The sequence below is a fragment of the Colias eurytheme genome, chromosome 9, assembly GCF_061535395.1.
Source record: "Colias eurytheme isolate Ceu_HAF_F1 chromosome 9, ilColEury1 Martin Lab GWU primary, whole genome shotgun sequence".
Classification (NCBI taxonomy): Eukaryota; Metazoa; Arthropoda; class Insecta; order Lepidoptera; family Pieridae; genus Colias; species Colias eurytheme.
In genome coordinates this window covers 2,731,958-2,753,962 of record NC_142988.1, presented here as the reverse complement: position 1 = coordinate 2,753,962, position 22,005 = coordinate 2,731,958, and the positions used below count along the sequence as shown (strand labels likewise).

Sequence of the window (22,005 nt, the reverse complement as noted above, 5' to 3'; positions counted from 1 at the left end):
TTTATACAGGTAGATACAAAATATTAGGACGTTAGTACCAACAATATAAATAATGCGATAAATTGGCTTCATAAAAAATAACGCTACTTAATACGCATATATGATAATATCAATTAATTTTACAAAAAAATATACAAAGCTAACTTTATCATCTTGTCTTCATAAAACAATGCAAACAATGTCCTATATGAGCTAACTCTCATCAATCCTCATCATTTGGCCCTCATCAAGCACCCAATGATCGTAATTGTAATATTTAGGGTATTTAGTTTAAATCATTCCGTTCGAGGCTACGTCCTTGCCCAGATTTAGGTCACAGGATAAGGCACGCACCGTTTGAGTCCTCACTATTTGCATTTTGATTACATAACCAATTTTCTTCAATACAAAAAACTAATTGCAAACAAATTCAACCTAAACGATGTTATATCGTTTAAGGAAACCGAATAATTACGCAGAACCTAATGTTTGTTGTATTCGTTTCTGAAAACTCTTGATTGCTCTGATTATGTATTATTATATTTTTATTTAGTTGCATGGAAAATTGGTGCGGGTATACAATTCTGCAGTTTCTTTAATTACATAACAGGGCACGTTTTCGTGAATAACTTTTACAGAATATAATTATGATATGTTACCAGACAGTATACACGACATCGTACTAGATATATTTACATTTTTCATTATTTACTTTTATCTTTTATCGAGGACGAGACGTATCTAACTAAATAAACAAAAACATTGCTATCTATTTTATCTTAAACTAGCTGCTCCGCGCGGTTTCACCCCCGTGGCTCCACTCCTGTTGGCCGTAGCGTGATGATATACCTATAACCTTCCTCGATAAATTAGCCATCTAACGCCGAAATAATTTTTCAAATCGGACCAGTAGTTCCCGAGATTAGCGCGTTAACAAATAAACAAACAAACTCTTCAGCTTTATAATATTAGTATAGATAACAAAAACTTGATATCCTGTTTCAATAAGCTATATCCAATTCCACCTTTTCCAAGACAACACTAACGTTCAAAACGTTAATTATTTAAAACTTAAGTGAATAAATGAATTCAAACTAAGCTGTATATAGAATATGAACACAAGCAAGCGGCCGGTTGGCATCGTTTCAGGGGGCAATGCTCCACCTTGCACTTACAATGCATCACGGTAGAACCTTAACATCTAATCTTTAAACGCATGAGCTATTGCCGCAATGAAATTAATGCTTTGTGTTCATTATACGTCCTGTGGAATGAAATGTTTCTTTGTTTAAAACACGTTGTTTGTGTAACACAGTTTTAGTGGCTTCGGTTTGATAACAATATGCTTGATTAATTAAAGCTTTTTAAAGTTGTAAAATGTTTATGTTAAAATTTGGAACAGCCACGAGTACACGGACAAAAGTATGACGTCCATGATACCAAATCGGTTCAGTTTTCATGTCTTTTTTATGTCTTCAAATCTATAAATTATCTCAATTAATAATTCTTACTTATTTTTATTTATTTATTCCTGATCTCAATACAAACTGTTAATTATAATTCAAATTTCATTTAATTACAAGAATGTAGTTACAAAAAAGGTGTTATTACAATGTTAAGGCGCTAATACATTCTACCCTTATGGGTGTGCACTAACAATTTATAATTTTATTTTATATATATATAATATATTAAATTTTAATTTATATATTGCTTGTTTGGCGACCCTTTTAATTAAAACTACTATAATTAACGTATCACGTATGAAATTTTCATAATATCAATTACTAGGCAAATGAAAGAATCATGAATAAAACATTACCGAGTGAATAATACATAAATCTCGTTTATTCAAGTTGCGTAGCATATTCGTAGCATCGTAGGTGACCGTAGCGTTGTAGCGGCGTAGAGTCGTAGCGCCTCATATCCGCGTATTCTAACTTGTAGTAAAGGTTTAGTAAATCGACGGTTATTATAATAAAATATGTGATTATTATAAATAAAGTGATGCGAGTGCTATCGTGCCTAAACTAACAATGGAATATATTTATCGATACATGGAATTGGAGGAAGATGATACATATTTGTTATGATTTTGAATTGTGAACATTAAATTACGTTTATTTGTTACGTTTAATCGATTCTTACTCTTTACATTAAATATACCTTGCCTAATATACATTGTGTATAGACATATATCGCGTTCAGTATTACCAAGATAACATGGCATAACCAGTCAACAATAAATAACCTCTAGGTTATTATATTACTTTAGTAAAAGCCTTTCACACCTTAGTTATGTTAAAGTAAAAATGCGGCATCTTAACGACCAAGGCGTGCCTGTGAAGTCATGTTGTAGATACAATTTCGATCAAAGCTATTATTTAAGGTGATTGCAACGATCTGTTCCCAGCCAATATCCCGCTAGATGGCGCTGAATTCTACATTTCTAGTTTATTTGAGTTTTTGCGTAATTGGAATAGTCATCAAACCTAGGAATAGTCATGGCGGTTACTGAATATTATATTTTATTGAAATATGTTATATCATTGCCTTAAAATCCACCCAATTCGGTAAAATTATGCGTTTTAACATCTGTCATTGCATACAGGGTCGTTTACACACACAGACGTATACAAAAATGATAAAGATTTAACTCTAGATGGCGTGAATGTAAAGCGCGTCACACACGGTGAAGATACTACCTATAATATTTTATCTAATCTAGTAATATTTTATATTACAGTATCTTAAGGTATCCGGTATCAGCGTTCTGACCATCATTTTTCTTTTTTCGCTGTAGAACCGCCATCCTGTTACAAATGACCCACAAAGGAGAATGACCACGGGTGGTATCGGTAAAATTTTAGTTGTGCCACGTATTCGTTATATTGTTAATTCCTATTTGTATTTATAATGATCATATGTATCAATATTAAGTCTTAATTAAACCGGATAAATTGAAATAATAGTAAAAGTAAAAGTTTTTCTTTTGAAACATGTATGAACTTTCGCATTAGTAGGAAGTAGGATTGTTATAAAAATAAAAGTTATATTTGTTGGCGTAAACTATTTTATTGTAATTTTGGGAAATAAATAATGTCAAAATTGATTACCTACAATAAAACGCAGTTTTATTTTATTACCTACATTACACTATTGTTTTTTTTTTATCAAAACATGTATTTGAAGTAGCAAATATGATATTATGCTGATCCAAGCATTTTCACTCAAAACTAATATCACTAATGATTTGTAAAAGTAAATTATTTCAAAATACATTTCATAACCAACAAGTAAGAATAATTATTCATACAACAACAAATCAAAAACACTATTTACTATGGAAAAAAAACCAGGAAGGTGAAAAACATATTTACGATTTCGATGCACTCGACTTTTAGTAAAATAATAGGTAAAAATATTATTATGGTTTTGATCACAGACATATCTGTGGTTTTGATTTTAGCTACTAGTATCAGAAAGCTGCGTGTTCAATGCACGTCGGGGTCCCACAACTGTGGAGGAATGAAGGTAGAATACCTCCATCGAATAAGTGAAGTTTCTCGACATACTCGATTTGCCGGCCGGCCTCAATGAAGATTGTCCGAAAGTTGTATATGTGCTCTGTAACGAAAAAATTTCGCTAGCGCGATTCAGAGTGAGGTGTCGTACAATATACCTAATGAAGTTTTTCATCTTTTTATTTTACTACAAATACAAAATAAAAATTAAACAATGGTAATGTAAATTCTAGACAAACTACTACCAAAATACAATTAGAACAAAAATCATTTGACTTGTTTATTTCACCCAGAGGCCAGAGGCGGCTCGTGACAAAATTGTATAGGTGTTCACTTGAAATAAAACAACGAAAATACAATAGCGTTCGGGATGATTTATTACAAAAAAATGAGCACCACATTTTATAAATGTCTATAACACTAAAAATTACAAAGTACAGGCTATTTCAAAACGAATTCAATGACTAGGTATCAATAATTAGTAAATCACCGAATTTGCATTCGCGAGCGTAGGTATCCATAGTGTTTGTCACTGACGGTCACTGACCTCTATAACTTATAGTTATAGAGGTCAGTGGTGTTTGTTGTGTAAACATGTATGTATTTGAGTAGTTAGTAGCATATTATATTCTGAATTTCTGATCCATGCCTATTCACTCAAAACTAATAACACTAATGATTTGTAACAGTAAATTATTTCAATAGGTAGGTATTTGAACATTTCCCAACAAGACGTAAGAATAATTATTCGTAGGTATACAAGATACAATAACAAATCTAATACACTATTTATTATTTTATTATTTACTAGCGGTCCGCCCCGGCTTCGCCCGTGGTACATGTTTACGTTTTCTCTCCATAAGAAGTAATAGCTAGAGAGCTAGCGCAAAGCTACCTGTATGTATTTGACCAGACCTGGATTTTTGTGTGTTGATTCCCCTATACCTACTATACATGAGATGAGGAGTCACTAAGCCCAGAGTGGTGGACGGGGCGCGCGCTTAGGTAAGACAGGTGGAAATTTTTGGCGAACTTTGAAACCATTTGACGACGTCTGCCATTTTGATATTTGAAAATAGATTATTATTACTATCGGAAAATAACAATGGCAGACCATTATCACGCGGATAACATTCTGGCAGACACTTATGAAAGTGCTGAAAAAAATACAATTTTGAAAGTATTTGACCAGATCTGCCATTCATATATTTTATTTATTAGGGTCTTAAAAACTTATTTTCGAAACGGCAGACATTTTCATTGCGTACAGACTTCAGCAGACAACAAAACTTTACAGACTTGACGCATGCATTTATGTTGAAATGTTCATTCATCATCACTATCGTATGGCGTTGTGTGACTCGTCTTCATAATCCATTGAATCGGATTCTGTAAAAGTAAAACGTAAATTATATAATAAAAGAAATGAGTCATTATAAACTTACCTAGTAAGGCAATGCCTTTGATGTCGCACGATGCCGCCGCGCCGCCAGTGTAGGTACTTCTGCTGCTACATGAAAATATGCTAGGGTTGCAACAAATGGGAAATAAAACAATTGTGATTATTACTATTATGATGTAATCATTTATTCATATTATGTACATTCAAAACAATTGCTATTATTAAATCTGATGTAATTATTTTTTCATAAATATATAATTATTATTAATTACATAATATATTGCACTGTGAAATATTTACGTATCACTTTATTTTTGATGTTCTTAATTGTCTTTTATAAAATTTAAGTGACGCATTCGCATTGGGATCAACAATCCGATAAGAAAAGAATGGAGACAACATATACATAGCTTTGATTTCAATTCTACAGATACAAAATATACAATCTATCTAAAATGATACAACGGATGTTTCCTGCGTTTTCTCGTCAAAATACCGAAACAACGTAATTATTGTATAGTAGTTGGGCGTGAAAGTAAAAAAACAAATGAAAAGTGTTTTCCATATGATTATTTATTAAATTTACGCGATTAAGAATAATTTCAACGATACAATTTAGTAACCGAGAATTCAGAGGATTAAAGAAAATACCTGCCTGATCATTTTATCAAACTCTAAAAGAATTATGGTTATTTCGCATCACTCGGTTTATTAGTTTGGTAATAATTATTAAAGGTAGTTACAACCCTAGCCATTGAGTCGAACGGTAGGCAACACAATATCGACTTTGTGCGGGTACATATGGTACATTTCTTCTTGCTGTGAAGCGTAATTATTATTATTAAGATTTTTTAGGCTATTTTGAATCAGCTGTTCTAATTTAATTCTAGAAATTTATTAAAACGTGATTTTTTTAAAAGTATATTATGAGTTTATAAATACCTCAACCAATAGTTATTGTGTCCTATCCTCATTTCTTTATATCTTGGTAGTTAACTAAAGTGTTAAATTTACATAACCTCAACAACAACATTTACACTGCCACTGCACTAAAACTAAACTAACTAGCTCTCTAGCTATAAGAACCATCCTCGTACTTCAAGGGATATAATAAAAAAAGAATTATCGAAATCGGTTCAGCCGTTCTCGAGTTATGCGCTTACCAACACATTTTGCGATTCATTTTTATATTAGACTAGCGCAGCGGTCCGCCCCGGCTTCGCCCGTGGTACATGTTTACGTTTTCTCTACATAAGAACCATCCTCGTACTTCAAGGAATATAATAAAAAAAGAATTATCGAAATCGGTTCAGCCGTTCTCGAGTTATGCGCTTACCAACACTGCACATTTTGCGATTCATTTATATATATATACTAGCGGTCCGCCCCGGCTTCGCCCGTGGTACATAATATTTACGTTTTCTCTACATAAAAACCATCCTCGTACTTCAAGGAATATAATAAAAAAAGAATGATCGAAATCGGTTCAGCCGTTCTCGAGTTATGCGCTTACCAACACATTTTGCGATTCATTTTTATATATAAGATAAGATTATGTGAAAATAACCAGGAAGGTGAAAAACATATTTACGAAAACATAGTAACATAATATGGCTGTCGCTACAATAATTATATTTCAATTTTATCTTTTTATACCTAGTAGAACTGGCCGACGAATAAAAAAAATCGTATTAGAATAAATACAATAAATTACGGAACAAAAAAAGGATTGTAACTGAATTAGGTATGTTTGTTTCTGGGCGCACCGTTTTCGACGACGCGACGCGCGACGTAAGCGTATAGGTATAGGTACCTACTTTGCTAAAACAAACTAATAAAATTGTGTGTCTGTCTGAAAATTCGGAAAAGCATATTTTGCAAGTTTGTAATTACTTTGATAGTTTACCGATTTATAATAATTGTAATTGTAATTGTATAATATATAATTTGCAATGTGGTGAAATTTCATAAAAATCACGGGCCAATTTTTTGTTTTGAATCCCACCGAAAATATAATTGCGTTATTAGAATAATTAATTACTATACCTACCCACGATCAATTATTACAATATAGTCTCAAATGCATACTAGAGAAATATTGCAATTTGATTCAATTAAAATGCATAGCATACAAAAATAAATTCACAACACAAGAAATTCCGCGCGCAAATCATAGCGCGTGTCAATGAAATCAAGAATGTTTTATATCAAGCCGACGCGGACGACGACGCGACGCCGAACAAAAGTACCTACGACGGACGACCACGCTTCGAGTTGCCAAACAACATGAGTAATAAATTGTTTACAAAAAAAACAAGTTTTCCATTTTTCTGTATGAGTAGACAGAACTTCAAAACGCCACCTGCTACGGTTTATATTATGAACGATTGTTATAAAAATAAAAGTTATATTTGTTGGTGTAAACTATTTTATTGATCAATAATTTTGGAATTTAAAATTGTCAACATTGATTACAATAAAACGCAGTTTTATTTTATTACACTATTGTTTTTTTTATCAAAACATGTATTTGAAGTACCATATAATATTATGCTGATCCAAGCATTTTCACTCAAAACTTATATCACTAATGATTTGTAAAAGTAAATTATTTCAATATACATTTCATAACCAACATGTAAGAATAATTATTATTATTCCTACCTACAACAACAAACCTAAAACACTATTTACTATGGGAAAATAACCAGGAAGGTGAAAAACATATTATTATTTACGATTTCGACGCACTCGACTTTTAGTAAAATATAGTAGGGAAACATAATATTATGGTTTTGATTTTTGCTACTAGTATAAGAAAACTGCGTGTTCAAACTACTTGTTTGTCTGTCTGAAAATTCGGAAGTACTTTGGTAGTTTACCGATTTATAATAATATTGTATATATCGTTGTTTAAAAAATATTCAAACACAATAAAATATGATATATGTACTGATTTATCACTGGTTTCAGTGATGAACTGATGAGTCAATTATAGCCACTATACTTTCGTCATACGTGTGTATGATTGATGTGATTTGCAACGTGGTGATATTTCAGAAAAATCACGGGTCAAATTGTCCCACCGAAAATATAACTGCGTTATAAGAATAACTATACCTACGATAAATTATACATAATACAATATAGTCTCAAATGCATACTAGTGAAATATTTTATTTGAATCAATAAAATAAAAAAATAAATAAAAAATAATAATAATACAAAAATAAATTCACAACACAAGAAAATCCGCGCGCAAATCATAGCGCGTGACAATGAAATCAAGAACTTTCGAGCCGACGCGGACGACGAAGGAGCCTAACAAAAGTACCTACAATCATAGGCGGCTCGTGACAAAATTGTATGGCCGTGTTCACTTGAAATAAAACAACGAAAATAGGTACCTACAATAGCGTTAGCAGTACAAAAAAAATGAGCACCACATTATAAATGTCTATTTATACACTAAAAATTATAGAGTATTTCAAAACGAATTCAATTATTATTTAGCAATAATTAGAAAATCCCCGAATTTGCATTCGTGATCGTATTCATAGTGTTTGTCTACACTAATATTATAAAGAGGAAAACTTTGTTTGTTTGTTTGATTGTAATGAATAGGCTCATAAACTACTGGACATTTTACCAATGTTTGCAAGTTTGTGATTACTTTGATAGTTTACCGATTTATAATAATTGTATACTTATATCATTGTTTAAAAATATTCAAACACAATATGATATAGGTACTGATTTATCACTGGTTTCAGTGATGAACTGATGAGTCAATGTTAGCCACAATACTAATCACTTTCGTCATACATGTGTATGAACTATGATTGATGTGATTTGCAATGTGGTGAAATTTCATAAAAATCACGGGCCAATTTTTTGTTTTGAATCCCACCGAAAATACATATATTACTAATTGCGTTATTAGAATAATTAATTACTATACCCACGATCAATTATTACAATTTACAATATAGTCTCAAATGCATACTAGAGAAACATTGCAATTTGAATCAATTAAAATGCATAGCATACAAAAATAAATTCACAACACAAGAAATTCCGCGCGCAAATCATAGCGCGTGTCAATGAAATCAAGAATGTAATTTTATATCAAGCCGACGAGCGACGACGCCGAACTAAAGTACCTACAGTACCATTTACCTTCAGTGTACAATACAGTTTACAGACCTACGACGGACGAACAATAATGAGTAATAAATAAAAAAAAACATAGTTTCTAAGGTCATTAGTTTTATTTTATTTTATTGTTATTTTCTTTGAACGATTGGAAATGAAATTACTCAATTTTTACACAGAACTTTGATTTATTAGAATTATGCTCATTATGCATAAGATAACGAACGCGAATGCACGACATCTAGCGCGTCAATGTCTAAACATCGCCTTTCGTTTAGACATTGACGCGCTAGATCTGTAATAAGTATATAGTCTATGCGCTAGATGTCGTGCTTTATGTCGTGTTTCGCTTGGCAAAAGTCACGCACACTACTGTAGAAGTGTCAAATTTTTCCGGTATTTTACTGTTGTTTTTCTAAGTAAATATTGTAAATTATTGATTAAAAAGGTCGAACGCGCACACATTTCATTATAGAGAAGTGATAAAATGATTAGTTTTAAAGAAATAGTGTCTGTGTTAAGTGTTTAGAGGTAATCAAAAATGTATGGAGGGACGGTCGGAACATCAACCTTAAGACTGAAATTTAAGCATTTAGTAGCCAATAGAATAGATTAAAAAAATTAAAGACATAGCATATCGCATAGACGATTAAAAAATGCATTTCTAATGTTCACTCAACAATTATTAGTTACATTTATATTTAACTAGCGGTCCGCCCCGGCTTCGCCCGTGGTACATATTTACGTTTTCTCTACATAAGAACCATCCCCGTACTTCAAGGAATATAATAAAAAAAGAATTATCTAAATCGGTTCAGCCGTTCTCGAGTTATGCGCTTACCAACACATTTTGCGATTCATTTTTATATATAAGACTAGCGGTCCGCCCCGGCTTCGCCCGTGGTACATATTTACGTTTTCACTACATAAAAACCATCCTCGTACTTCAAGGAATATAATAAAAAAAGAATTATCGAAATCGGTTCAGCCGTTCTCGAGTTATGCGCTTACCAACACATTTTGCGATTCATTTTTATATATAAGAAGAAGAAGATTATACCACCACTGTGGCAAGGTAACATAAAAGAAACCGACTGTAAAACATATACACAGGTATATAATATCTATTTACTCTACATTCATAAAAGCTTCCAATAAATAGATTCTCAGTAATATATAATTTCAATTACTTAACTATTAATAACTTTAACTGTAGGTCAAATACAAGGCGGTTAAAGAAAGCACAAATATTTGTTAATTGAAGCAGAGTCATGCGTCACAATATTGCTCAAAACCTTAACGCCTACTCCGCAATACAATTAACATTTTTGTGTCTTGTTATGGTTATAACAAATCCTACTAATATTATAAATGCGAAAGTTTGTGAGGATGGATGTTTGTTACTCTTTCACGCAAATACTACGGAACCGATTACAATGAAATTTGGTAGGTAAGTAGCTGAAGACCCAGAACAAGACATAGACTACTTCTTATCCCGGAAATCCTACAGAAACGTGTGCGGAAATCTAGTCATAATATATAATTATCTTAGGTTACTGATTTTCTTATGTAATACTGCTCCAAACGTATAATTGTAAAGTAAGGTAATTTTTAATATTTATTTAGGGTAAAATAACATTAGTCATTGGTAATGAGGGTGTTCTAATTGAAAGGTGGGGTACAAGAGAACTCGGTAATACGGTAATACGGCTTTCGGTTACGTAAAAACGACGTCATATTATATTATGATACTGAAAGAATAAACAATCATGTCTCTACCTCTAGATAGCTTATAAATGCAATGCTTCAATGATGAATAACTACACACAACAATTACCTACTGAATTCGATTGCGACAATCTATGCAATGTAACCAACTGGGCATTTCCCAACAAAAACCTTATACATTCAATCTTATAAAATAACTAAAATGAATCCCTTTATTGAGAAGAGCATGAAAATGTTACAAAATATACCTATCGGACATCCTCTATGTAAAATGAGGCTCTCCAAACCTAACCCATAGGAAAACGTTTAATAATTCCTTGAAATTTAATACGTTATCGATACAGATTGCATGGCAATGCATAAACTGCATTTTCCGGGCTCGGAGCGATCGCATTGTATCGGGCAGGGCCTGTCGAAATTAGGGATTTAGGTCAGACGTCCGAACGGTCAGTAAATCGCGATGTAAGGCTGTGAACACATATATTGATTAATTATTGTATTATTATAATACTTAATGTTTTTAATGCACATTTCAACTAATAAAATGTATGAAGCTTAGGCTGACAGGAAGCAGGAGTAATCCGTGTGAACTTTTCTTGTAGTCAAAGCTTTAGAAAATTTTATCATCTCGTCGTAACTATTGCTAATTCTCACTTAATTACCATGCGTCAAACGCAAAATAAACTAACAAATGTGCTTACACTCTACCTATAATTTATTTTCTAACAAATTTACATTGTACAGAAATAACAATTTTAACCAAATTTATGTGTCTCAAATCCTTGGTTTGGTAAAATTGCTCTATTAACCTATATCAACCCGAAATTAATTTAGGTTAATAGAGCGTTGTAACTGAAACGTATTTGTTTTATTTCCCCACGTCATTAACAATAACTGCGTATTTATTATTAGAGCAAATATTATCACGAAAACCAACAATATTTCATTATGTCACAAGCACCAAATTAAAAAAATGGATCAAGGTCTCTCCAACCTTCGCCTAATATTCTTAATTTCGTTATGCGTAATCTTAAGCTTATCGCGCGGTCCCTTCGTGACATTGTGGCTCTTAGTTACACGTGAGACCTCCATAAAGGGGTTCTAATTGTATATCGTCGATGTGTATCAGGCTTTACTTACGGTGGGCAGTATAACTTGCGTGGACTGTAGAGAGCGACCTTGGACAGAACCAGCCCCTCCCAACAATGTATTCAAATCCAAATAGTTGATCGTAACCCGCCGTCTCATTCGCATACCTCGTAATGGGAAATAGGAACTCTATTTCATTAGCATAAAGTTTATTTCCGCGTACGTGATGTTGGCGCTGAGTGCCTTCTGTGATAAGTCGCGGTGGCTTTGTTTTGTTAGTGCGGTTCTATCAGCTGTTGTGGGGCCTAGTACCCCATATGGAGTCTAGGAACTACGACGTTTCTTTTATATGGTCTTAATTGTTCGATAGAGCTCGGTGCATTCAGTGTCTTAGTGATAGTGATAAAAGTCTTTACGTCTATAAAAAAAACCTTTAGCCCTCGTATACCAGTATAATATATAACGGTTCTTAATAAGAATTTGGAAATTTTAAATTAACGTAACGAAATTCTTCATACTTCATAAATATTTAAGCTTCCATTGCTTGAAATTCATACATTATAGCATTCGTTCGTTCGTGAATTCATTTTGTTTACGAGCTCATATATTTGATACAAACAATATTAAATTAAAAAGCGAATGCATGGTATCATTGAATCATATATCTTTTGATGTGAAGTTGCACTGTATGCAAATTGTTTCATTTGCATTGGACCCACGTCATATCCGTTTTATGTTAAATACAAAAAAGTTATCATTATACTAAACCCATGATCACATAAATATGAAAATAATAACGACTGTTATATCTATGTTTCTCATAGGTATAATATATCTCTCTAATAATAAAATTCCAAAAAGTTTCATCCAAGATTACATTTACATCACGTGACCGGGATATCTATAATCTAAATTATAAAATACACAGAAAAACTGTTAATAAGACAAGAAAAGCACCTGATAATAGTAAAAACAAAATTGTAATCAGCTAAGAATCAATCGCCAATAAACTATTTAAAAACAATCGTTAAAGCTTAGTCGCTAGAGAGCTTTTCTTCGAGCAACAGACATATATCCATCTTCATAAACCCTACGCTTATATATGTAGAAGAAATTTTAATCTTTCAGTATAAACTTAGTGTATTATGAACAAGGCTTTACTCAGAGCATGATAGCTAGGTACTTGAACTTGAGTGGAGGTACTGAACGCGAGTGACATTTAAACGAGTAATTAAATAGTTATTTATTATTCAGCCAAGTCGGTAAATACAATCTCGTGTTGTAAAAACATTTTGAAATTTAGACGATGAAAATTCGGGGTATTTGGTGTAATACAATATAGTAAACAAAATAATGGTATATAATGTGTATTTAAAATTGTTTCATATTTTAAATAGGCATATAGATATGTGATTTTTACCCTCCTCCCTTCCGGAGTCATAACATGAAAAACACTTTTAATATTCGTAAGATTTAAAGATATACCTACAGCTTAAATATTTTGGTAAGATAATCTTTAATTTTCTTTTTTGTTAGGAGCTATTAATTAAAGTATCTGAAATCATTTTATTGGAATTATTGTTAGAGTTCGAATCTTTGCGTAAAAAAACCTAACTATAGAGAGGTCGTTAAAAAAATAAGAGTTATTCAAAATATTTATATGAAAGCTCGCGTGTGGATTTATTTATACACTAGATTTCCGCCCGCGGCTTCGCCCGCGTTTTCAAAGGAAAACCCGCATAGTTCCCGTTCCCGTGGGATTTCCGGGATAAAACCTATCCTATGTGTTAATCCAAGTTACCCTCTATATGTGTGCTAAATTTCATTGTAATCGGTTCAGTAGTTTTTACGTGAAAGAGTAACAAACATCCATACATCCATACATCCATACATCCTTACAAACTTTCGCCTTTATAATATTAATAGGATGAAGAAATATTTTACTTTTATGTAATATTGAAGTATGAAGGCATTTCTAAAAGCCCAACGTAAAGACTTTATTTACAAATGATTTTTCTAGAAAGCTTTTCTCTGCTCACAAAATTTATATTAATATTTGCAGTTTCAAAATGCACTTTCGTTAACTACCTATTTTATGAAATTACAAAACTTTCCGATGTGGTATAGTTATCAATAATTATACTATAATTAACCAACATAAAAATCGATTAGGTATATAATAATAATAAATAAATAAAAATCATTTATTGATCAATTTGTGGGTTAGGTACAAACATGTAACATTTGGACCCCAAACTAGGACAGCCTGTATTTTGGGGTCCATATCGAGACGCATCTGACAAAAGTTACCAAACTTAATAATAATTTAATCTAGAGAAATAAAAATTATCATACGCCATACACACATAAACATATACTCACTACATCTACATTCATTTCATACAATACATTTCAAACACGCAGTATTTTGGCTGCGCACGCACATAAAAACATTTTCATTTAATAACTACTTATAAATCAATTCATACCTATCGTTGTTGTCCCATTCACAGAACCCCAAAAACTCTTTACCTTAAACAAAAAATTCAGCGTAAAAGCGCTTGCATCTAAAATTACTAGACAATTGCAGCGTAAAAAGCGCTTAACCGTGTATCTTAAACCACGCAAAAAATCCAGCGTATAAGCGCTTGCATCCGAAATAAGAGATTTGCATCGTAAAAAGCGCCTAACTGTTTGTCTAAAACCACGCAAAAATCCAGCGTAAAAGCTCTTGAATCCGTTATAAGAGATTTGCAGCGTAAAAAGCGCTTACATTAAAGACGTTAGTTATCAAAAGAAATAAACGTGTGGCGCCCAAGCAGATACCGCTGGTTAGCTAATTCGATGGTGGACAGCGACGACGACGCCTTCACCGTCATTTCACTGCCAGTCTACACGCCACCACCAGTAAGTTGTATTTTATCGCATACATATCACATGTAGTTGATGTATAAAACCACGTAGATTGGTAATATATATATATGGGCTTATGGTGACAATAATCACACATAAAAACACTCACAACAGACTGTATGGTATTCAAAATTTTAGGGAAAAAGCGATAATCGGCATTACATAAACGCTTAGCTAAAGGCTTAGCCTGTTATAAAAATACAAATTATTCAAAAATAAGACCCGGCTTTTCCAGAGCGCCTAAGCAATGCATGCAGTATATTGCTTTTAACCTAAGATATTTTTTCATATACTTTAGCAAAGGGAAATTAATTACCGCCTTATATGAATACAAATTATAACCAATTCTATGTTTTATCTAGTTATATATAAAATCTTTCGAGAGTAAATGAAAAACAAAAACACCTACCAAATGAAGCAATTAAGTTATACAAAAACGAAGATCTTAACGATCTTAATTGTTTCTATACTGTGACACACAACACAAAGAAGTCAATTAACTGATATACCGAAAGTATTAATCGCGGAAAACACCGCAGTCCGTTTTCTATGCAGCAATTTCTGACGTGACCTCGCTCGCGACATATTCCCTCATCGCTTGTACACGCTCTAGACCTAGAGTACAAAACAAAAACCACTACAGAAGACCCTTTGAGAGAAACAAAGCATTCTTAAAGTCCACCGAAAGTTTTTACGTGACGGGTACCCAGGGGGTCATTCGGGTTGGATATTCTAATTGCACGCGTGAAAACGATAAGCTTTGTCCTTGAGGTACGGTCGGCTATCGGCCAAGGACTTATCCAGTCGGATTTGTTTACCCCGGCCAGTGGTCAGTCGCTCGCCGTTCCCTACACTAGTGCAAAATATCACGAATAAGGATCCGTTATTACGCGAAAAGTGCGGAGAATTTGAGAATCACTGACAATCTCACGGTGAGTTTTTAAGAGCAGCGGTGTATTATGTATTTTTTTAATTTTTAATAAACATTTTGAAGTTTATTGTACACATAATGATTACAACACTTAGGTTATTTTTGAAACCTATGCTGGTGGGATAGATATTTAACATAACAAGCCAATTAAATATAATACGAAGATACCTACCATGAACATTGAACTTAGGTACCAATCACATCTATTTGAAAATGTTAACTATGATCATATTTTTTAAATTATTTTTTTATCTATTTATTTTAAACATTTAAAAAAAAAAAAACATTGAAAGTGGTAACTTATAATATTCATAATCCTTTAAAATTTGCCAGTATCAATTAAAACGATCTCTACGTAATATTCAATCAAATTTTATTTTTAATTATTTTATGTGCGCAACCTTAGACCCAAACCCTCTGCGCAAACACACAAAACATTATCAACATCGCAACAACAATTCTTTAAAAATATTTTTCGCAAAATATTTTGTCGTCTTTCTTGCGGGGTAATGAACATTCCTTCGTATAATTTGCTTGGAATTAGGTTAAACAATCTGGGTTAAAAGCCGTAACGTTGAGAAATTACAAAAAACATCAGAAATGTAACAGCAATGTTTCCATAAGGTTATAAAATTTCTAATGAACTACGATAAATGTGTTACGTCCAAGTCGCACGCGCTCAATGGAGTATCGAAATGATTTACATAAAACTCACTTTAAAGGTTAATCACGAACTGTATACTGTAACATGATAAATTACTTTCACTTTGTTAACTATGTATTATATTATATTAGCGGCTCGGTTTCAGCAACCTTTGTTTTGCACTAAGTGACTTGGAAGCCTGAATTTTAATTAAAAGCTTGATGTTTCTTATTGAGTGAGAAGATACTATTCATAGATATACTAAGATATTCTCTACAATATTTTTATTAGGCTAAATTACTATATACTACATGCAACATGATACCTATCATCTGAATTACACTTATTTTCTACTTAAAATTTGTCTTTCAGGTACAAGTTTCAATGATTGTATGTTTAATTTTCAAAATTTATTTTACGACGATTCTATGAATGGAAAAGCCCCTTTTGTTAACTTTATTTTATTGCCACTAGATTATGCAATAATGCCTACAATCTCAAACAAAGCCACAAAACTATAATGTATGCTACGTCTAATTACTATTGTATTCACCAACAAACTAACATAAAATTCATGTAAATATAAAGCCTACTAAATAACACAACCTTTAAACATAAGAGTATATGCCTAAACTATGATAATAGTTTCTTTCTTCTTCCCACATTTAATAGTATTCTATACTATTAAATGTGGGGAGATAATAAGAGTTATTATTTAGATTGAGCCTCACAACACAGGGGATCCTAGTGTGGGGTTCAATGCAACATATGTAACATTTTTTTGAAACAAATAATATTTTTTTTATACCACCTAAAGCTCATATCCTTCTACAGGCCGCAAGCTACGGCAAAAAGAACGGCATGTGGTACGGTGGTACAAGCACAGCCAGCGGCTGGTCCCGCGCCGGCACTCGTAAGCAATCGGTAGCGGAGTCAGACGCCCCTCCCCCGGGGGGTGGCAAACCGTCGAGTGGACGAGTGATACGGATCATTAATAATATGGACCATTCTATACAGGTAATTTTTAATATGCTTTTAATTGCTGTATATTTGTATGTAACCGACTTGTTTGTGGGACCTCTTCACAATGGGCAGCGTTGGGCAATCACAAGTGTAGAGGGCCTAAATATCTATGATCGGCCGTCGTTGTAGATGTTTTTTTCATAATCGTCGTAATAGCGACAAACATAGACGATCATTTTTGGGCCAACGCTGCCCATTGTGAAGAATGCCCATTAGAATATATTTTGAGTCTCTTTAAAGCCGGGAAAGACTTAATACAAACTTTGTTTTATAAAGGCTGGTAACAACACAATAATTTCATGAGTTTAAGTGTGTGTTATGGATATTGATTGCTTTATTTGTATTTGAAAATTTATATCTTATGCTATTAGTTAAACTGAACTTAATTTTTAAGTAAACTGTTACATTCTAAGGAATAAAACTTTCTGCGAATGATAATGCTCAGAAGATACTAACTACCTATCTATTGTGGACAAAATGTGATATAAACTCATAAATAGAATTTGCCGTCCATAAATTCGAGCTTTCGTTGTTCGTGAATACTAGAAAACCAACATATTTTCATTAAAGACAATCCGTTCGTGTCTAAACATATTTCACAGCTTACGTGTTCAGACTTCATATGGTACAATTTTTAATTTTATTTTTACGTTAGAAACTTCAAGAAACAAATAGTAAATCCAGTGTGCTGATTAAAGGTGAGACGTCAGAAAATAACCAGTTTCAATGAAACAGCTTGGATATGAAGTCCTATTTATAATAAGCTAGCACGAAACGATTAAAATTTGATTAAGTAACGTGTACTTTTCTGAGCCCTTATCGCTACTAAATTGAAGGGTGTAGTGGCGCTAAACGCGAAGCCAAACTAAGGTTTTCATACCGTTTATTGGGACGGTTTCAATGCAAAAACCTTGGCGATAAACTACGTGAAACAGTTTCAATTTCCACATTTAGGTCATAAATTATGTGCCGTATAGTTTAGGTTTATGGCCTTGGTAAATGATTTTATTAAAGCCCCACTTTTGATATTGTTTTGATGATTGAGGAATTAAAGTTATGATTGAAAAATTTAGCGCTCTTGTTATGAATGTTTTTATTATGGTTTCTAGAGCCTGATTTTTTTGCAGTGTCGCGTGCTATTAAATCTAAGGACAACACAACCATTCGAAGAGGTATTAGAAGATCTTGGTCAAGTATTGAAAATGAGTGGAGCTAAGAGGATGTACACTATTAACGGACAAGAAGTAAGATTACTGTTATCTTTATTATTTATCCAAATACAACAAGAAATAATTACTTATATTTAAATCAAAGCGAAAAAGCTCTACCTAATAACGCGATATATTTAAGGGCAGATGCATTTCAAAACTGTTTCACTGATCGATTTACCTATTGGGCAGATTGACGTTAATTTGAGTATATTTAGATATCATCTTTCGACACTTACATGTTTTCTTTATACATTTTTACTGCTAATATATTTGTTTACTAGCTGCTCCGCGCGGTTTCACTCCCGTGGCTCCACTCCTGTTGGTCGTAGCGTGATGATATATACCTTCCTTGATAAATGGGCTATCTAACACTGAAAGAATTTTTCAAATCGGACCAGTAGTTCCCGAGATTAGCGCGTTCAAACAAACAAACAAACAAACTCTTCAGCTTTATAATACAGTGAAACCTGGTTAAGTGAGACATCAAGGGACCGGCAATGTCGTTTCGCTTATAGAGGTATTCCACTTACCCAGTGTCTCAGATATACAGGTATAAATAAATTCATTACATTACATTTACAGAGGGTCCCAATAATAATTTGACATTTTTCAAATAAACATCTGTATGATAGTAAAGCGAAACTAAAATTGAAGGTAATTGAAGCTCAAAATTTGTACTTACGTACTTGGAATTACGTGTGGAATTTGTGGGTAGAATAAGAATGAGTAAACAAACAATGTTATCTCAGTTACAGAGGTTTATGCATATAAAATTTACTCGCTGTCTCAGTTATAGAGGTAACTATGATGATAAATCGAAAGAACAAATCCCAGATATAGAGGTTTACCTCGTTCCACTAACAGAGGTAATTCAGTGCCAAAGTGTTGGGACCTCAGCATGAGTTCCAGTTATGGAGGTTTCTCACTTATCCAGGTCCCACTTAACCAAGTTTCACTGTATTAGTATAGATTAATTAAATGTTCTACAATAGGTGCGAAGTTTCTCCCAACTCCGAAACGAGTTTGCTGACGTGGAAACATTCTACTTGGGGAATGTGATGGTTCCACCTGCTCTGAGTCCTGGAGTAGCAGCTCTGCCTATAGAATCACCGATACGACGGTAGTATATAATATTATTTATTTTTCTTTGTATTGTATTGATGACTAAATAGTTAATGTAGAATGTTTTAGCAGTTTTGATGAAATTCGATTGAGAAAGTTCGTAGCATACGTATGTTCACAGTAAATATTCGTTTTCTTTTTGGTCATCAATTCATGTTTTTTGAAAAGTTGCGGTTTCAAAATAGATTATGTTAATGCTCATTACTTTAAATAAATTACTTTAAATTGCATAAATACCTTTCTTCTGTCGGTTATTACAACATGACGTAAATTTTTATCCCGAACTTTGTGTACCAGTGGTCTTTACACAGAAAGATCACTTGCTCTACCCAGCTTACTACTAATAGTGTACTTGCTGTGTACGATAGCGTTAAGCCCTTCAATTATGATATTAAACTTTCTATAAGCTAATTATTAACTGATTTTTTCTTATAAATTATTTATACGCTAGATCCCGTTCAAGGGCGAACGTAGCAGCGATCCCGATATCAGACGACACGCGCGGGAGACGCGCTCGCAGCAAAAGCAGACCACGCGTACTGTATGCGCCTGAGGGAGAAATTATCCGGAATTCTGGTCTGACTATTTATTTTTTATTTGTTTTTGGATTTTATTATTCTGACTTCATTATTATTATTTATTTTGTGAATAATTGTTGTGTCTATAGAATATCCTGATGTTCGTGTTTATCTACTATCTTTATTACTGTGTGTTATTTTGTAAAAATTGTTTAGTTGTAAGAACTTATTATTCAAAATTATAGTAGTTAGAGATTCTAAGAATGTGATTCATACCTTTATGTTTTGAGTTTATATTACTAGTTCAAAAAAATTTGCTTTATTTCGTAATAATTCTTACTTCCACGAAATGTTAGAATTTAGTTTAGTGTTTCGATAAATGTTTTAACAATTTCATACGATATCAGTTTTATGGGAGGTTCTTATTAGAATCGTCACCGCCCATTTGCGTGACAGACGCGCGGTGTCTGATTAGTCCCTAACATGTCATACTTTACCAGTATTGGCTATCGACATAAATAGTGGTTTTTATATACTTACTTAAAGTGTGTTTTTGAAGTGAAAACTTCTTTAGCGGCGTTGAGCACTTTTAATAATGGGTATAAAATCTTAAACTCGCGTCAGGACACGTGATCTGACCGAAAAAGCGTAAGACGGATACCATTCCAAAATATCAAACATGCTCAACGTTAATAATCAAGTTTTCACTTTTGCCGGCACTCCCGGAGTGCAACCCGTCTTTTTTTTGTTAATTTATCTGTCTTTCATGTCGCAACACAGCGATTTTATAGTATGATTATTCTGAAAAGTCGGATAGTCTACTTTTTACTGCGATTAAACTGAAATGATGATGGGAATTTCCCTGAAATGACATGGTCGAAGCTGCGGGTGGAAAGCTAGTGCTAATAAGGTTCAAATAGTATTATAACCTAAACAAAGTCATGTAAATCTAACCGATGAAACCGTGAACTGTAATACTTATGTCTGTCACAAGCATTATGAAAACTATATATTTTAGACTACACCCTCTTGGAAGTATTGAAGGAAGAACCAATGCGAGTGACGATCCGTGGTTTACGACGAACTTTCTATCCGCCCATACACCATCCTCCTATAGATAACTCTCCACCCGATAAGAAAATGCAGTTAGACTGGGTGTAAGTAGAATTTTAGTAGATTTTTTTGTTATTTATTTAGTGCCGAAAATTTTTCATTAATAATTCATTAAACATTAAAAACGTTGTATTAGATTTACCGAATGAATATAGACCTTATTTCATACTACAGTAGGCATTTATTCTTAATTCTAAGTTAGGATTGGTAGAATTTTGACGTGACAACGTCTTAAATTAGGTTGCGACTGGGAGTCACTTATGAAAAAGTGTAACGCTCGGTAACGTTACGATGAGTCACCGAACGAGAGAGAGGCCCGCCGAATGCCTTGCGTCTCTCTCCCACTCAACTATGATCGAGAAAAAGACGTTGTCACGTAAAATCTTCGCCCGTAAAACCGACTTTACAGTGACGTAAAAGAAAATTCATGTGAAATAATTTGAACGAAAGTAAATTTTATTCCTTTCAACATATGTTCCAAATTTTATTAGGAAGCCTAAATTATGTTGAAGGTTTTTACCATATATTAATTATGATTTTTAACTGACATACTTACCTACGTGATTTAGGTACCGAAATAATAATAATCTAAGTCCTTAGGGAATACTATAGGTAATAAGTGCGAGAACAACCTATTCCTATAAAGTATTTAAA

At 33.0% G+C, this 22,005-nt stretch overlaps 1 protein-coding gene across 1 annotated transcript in view; it reads left to right on the top strand.

Moving 5' to 3' along the window:
• DCX-EMAP (Doublecortin-domain-containing echinoderm-microtubule-associated protein) overlaps window positions 1-22,005 on the top strand; it is a 32,421-nt gene that overhangs the window by 932 nt on the left and 9,484 nt on the right. The window contains exons 2-6 of the mRNA XM_090105577.1: window positions 17,199-17,381; window positions 18,515-18,631; window positions 19,591-19,718; window positions 20,172-20,296; window positions 21,257-21,395. Coding sequence (XP_089961703.1) covers window positions 17,199-17,381; window positions 18,515-18,631; window positions 19,591-19,718; window positions 20,172-20,296; window positions 21,257-21,395 — 692 coding nt within the window. The remainder of the gene's footprint in view (window positions 1-17,198; window positions 17,382-18,514; window positions 18,632-19,590; window positions 19,719-20,171; window positions 20,297-21,256; window positions 21,396-22,005) is intronic.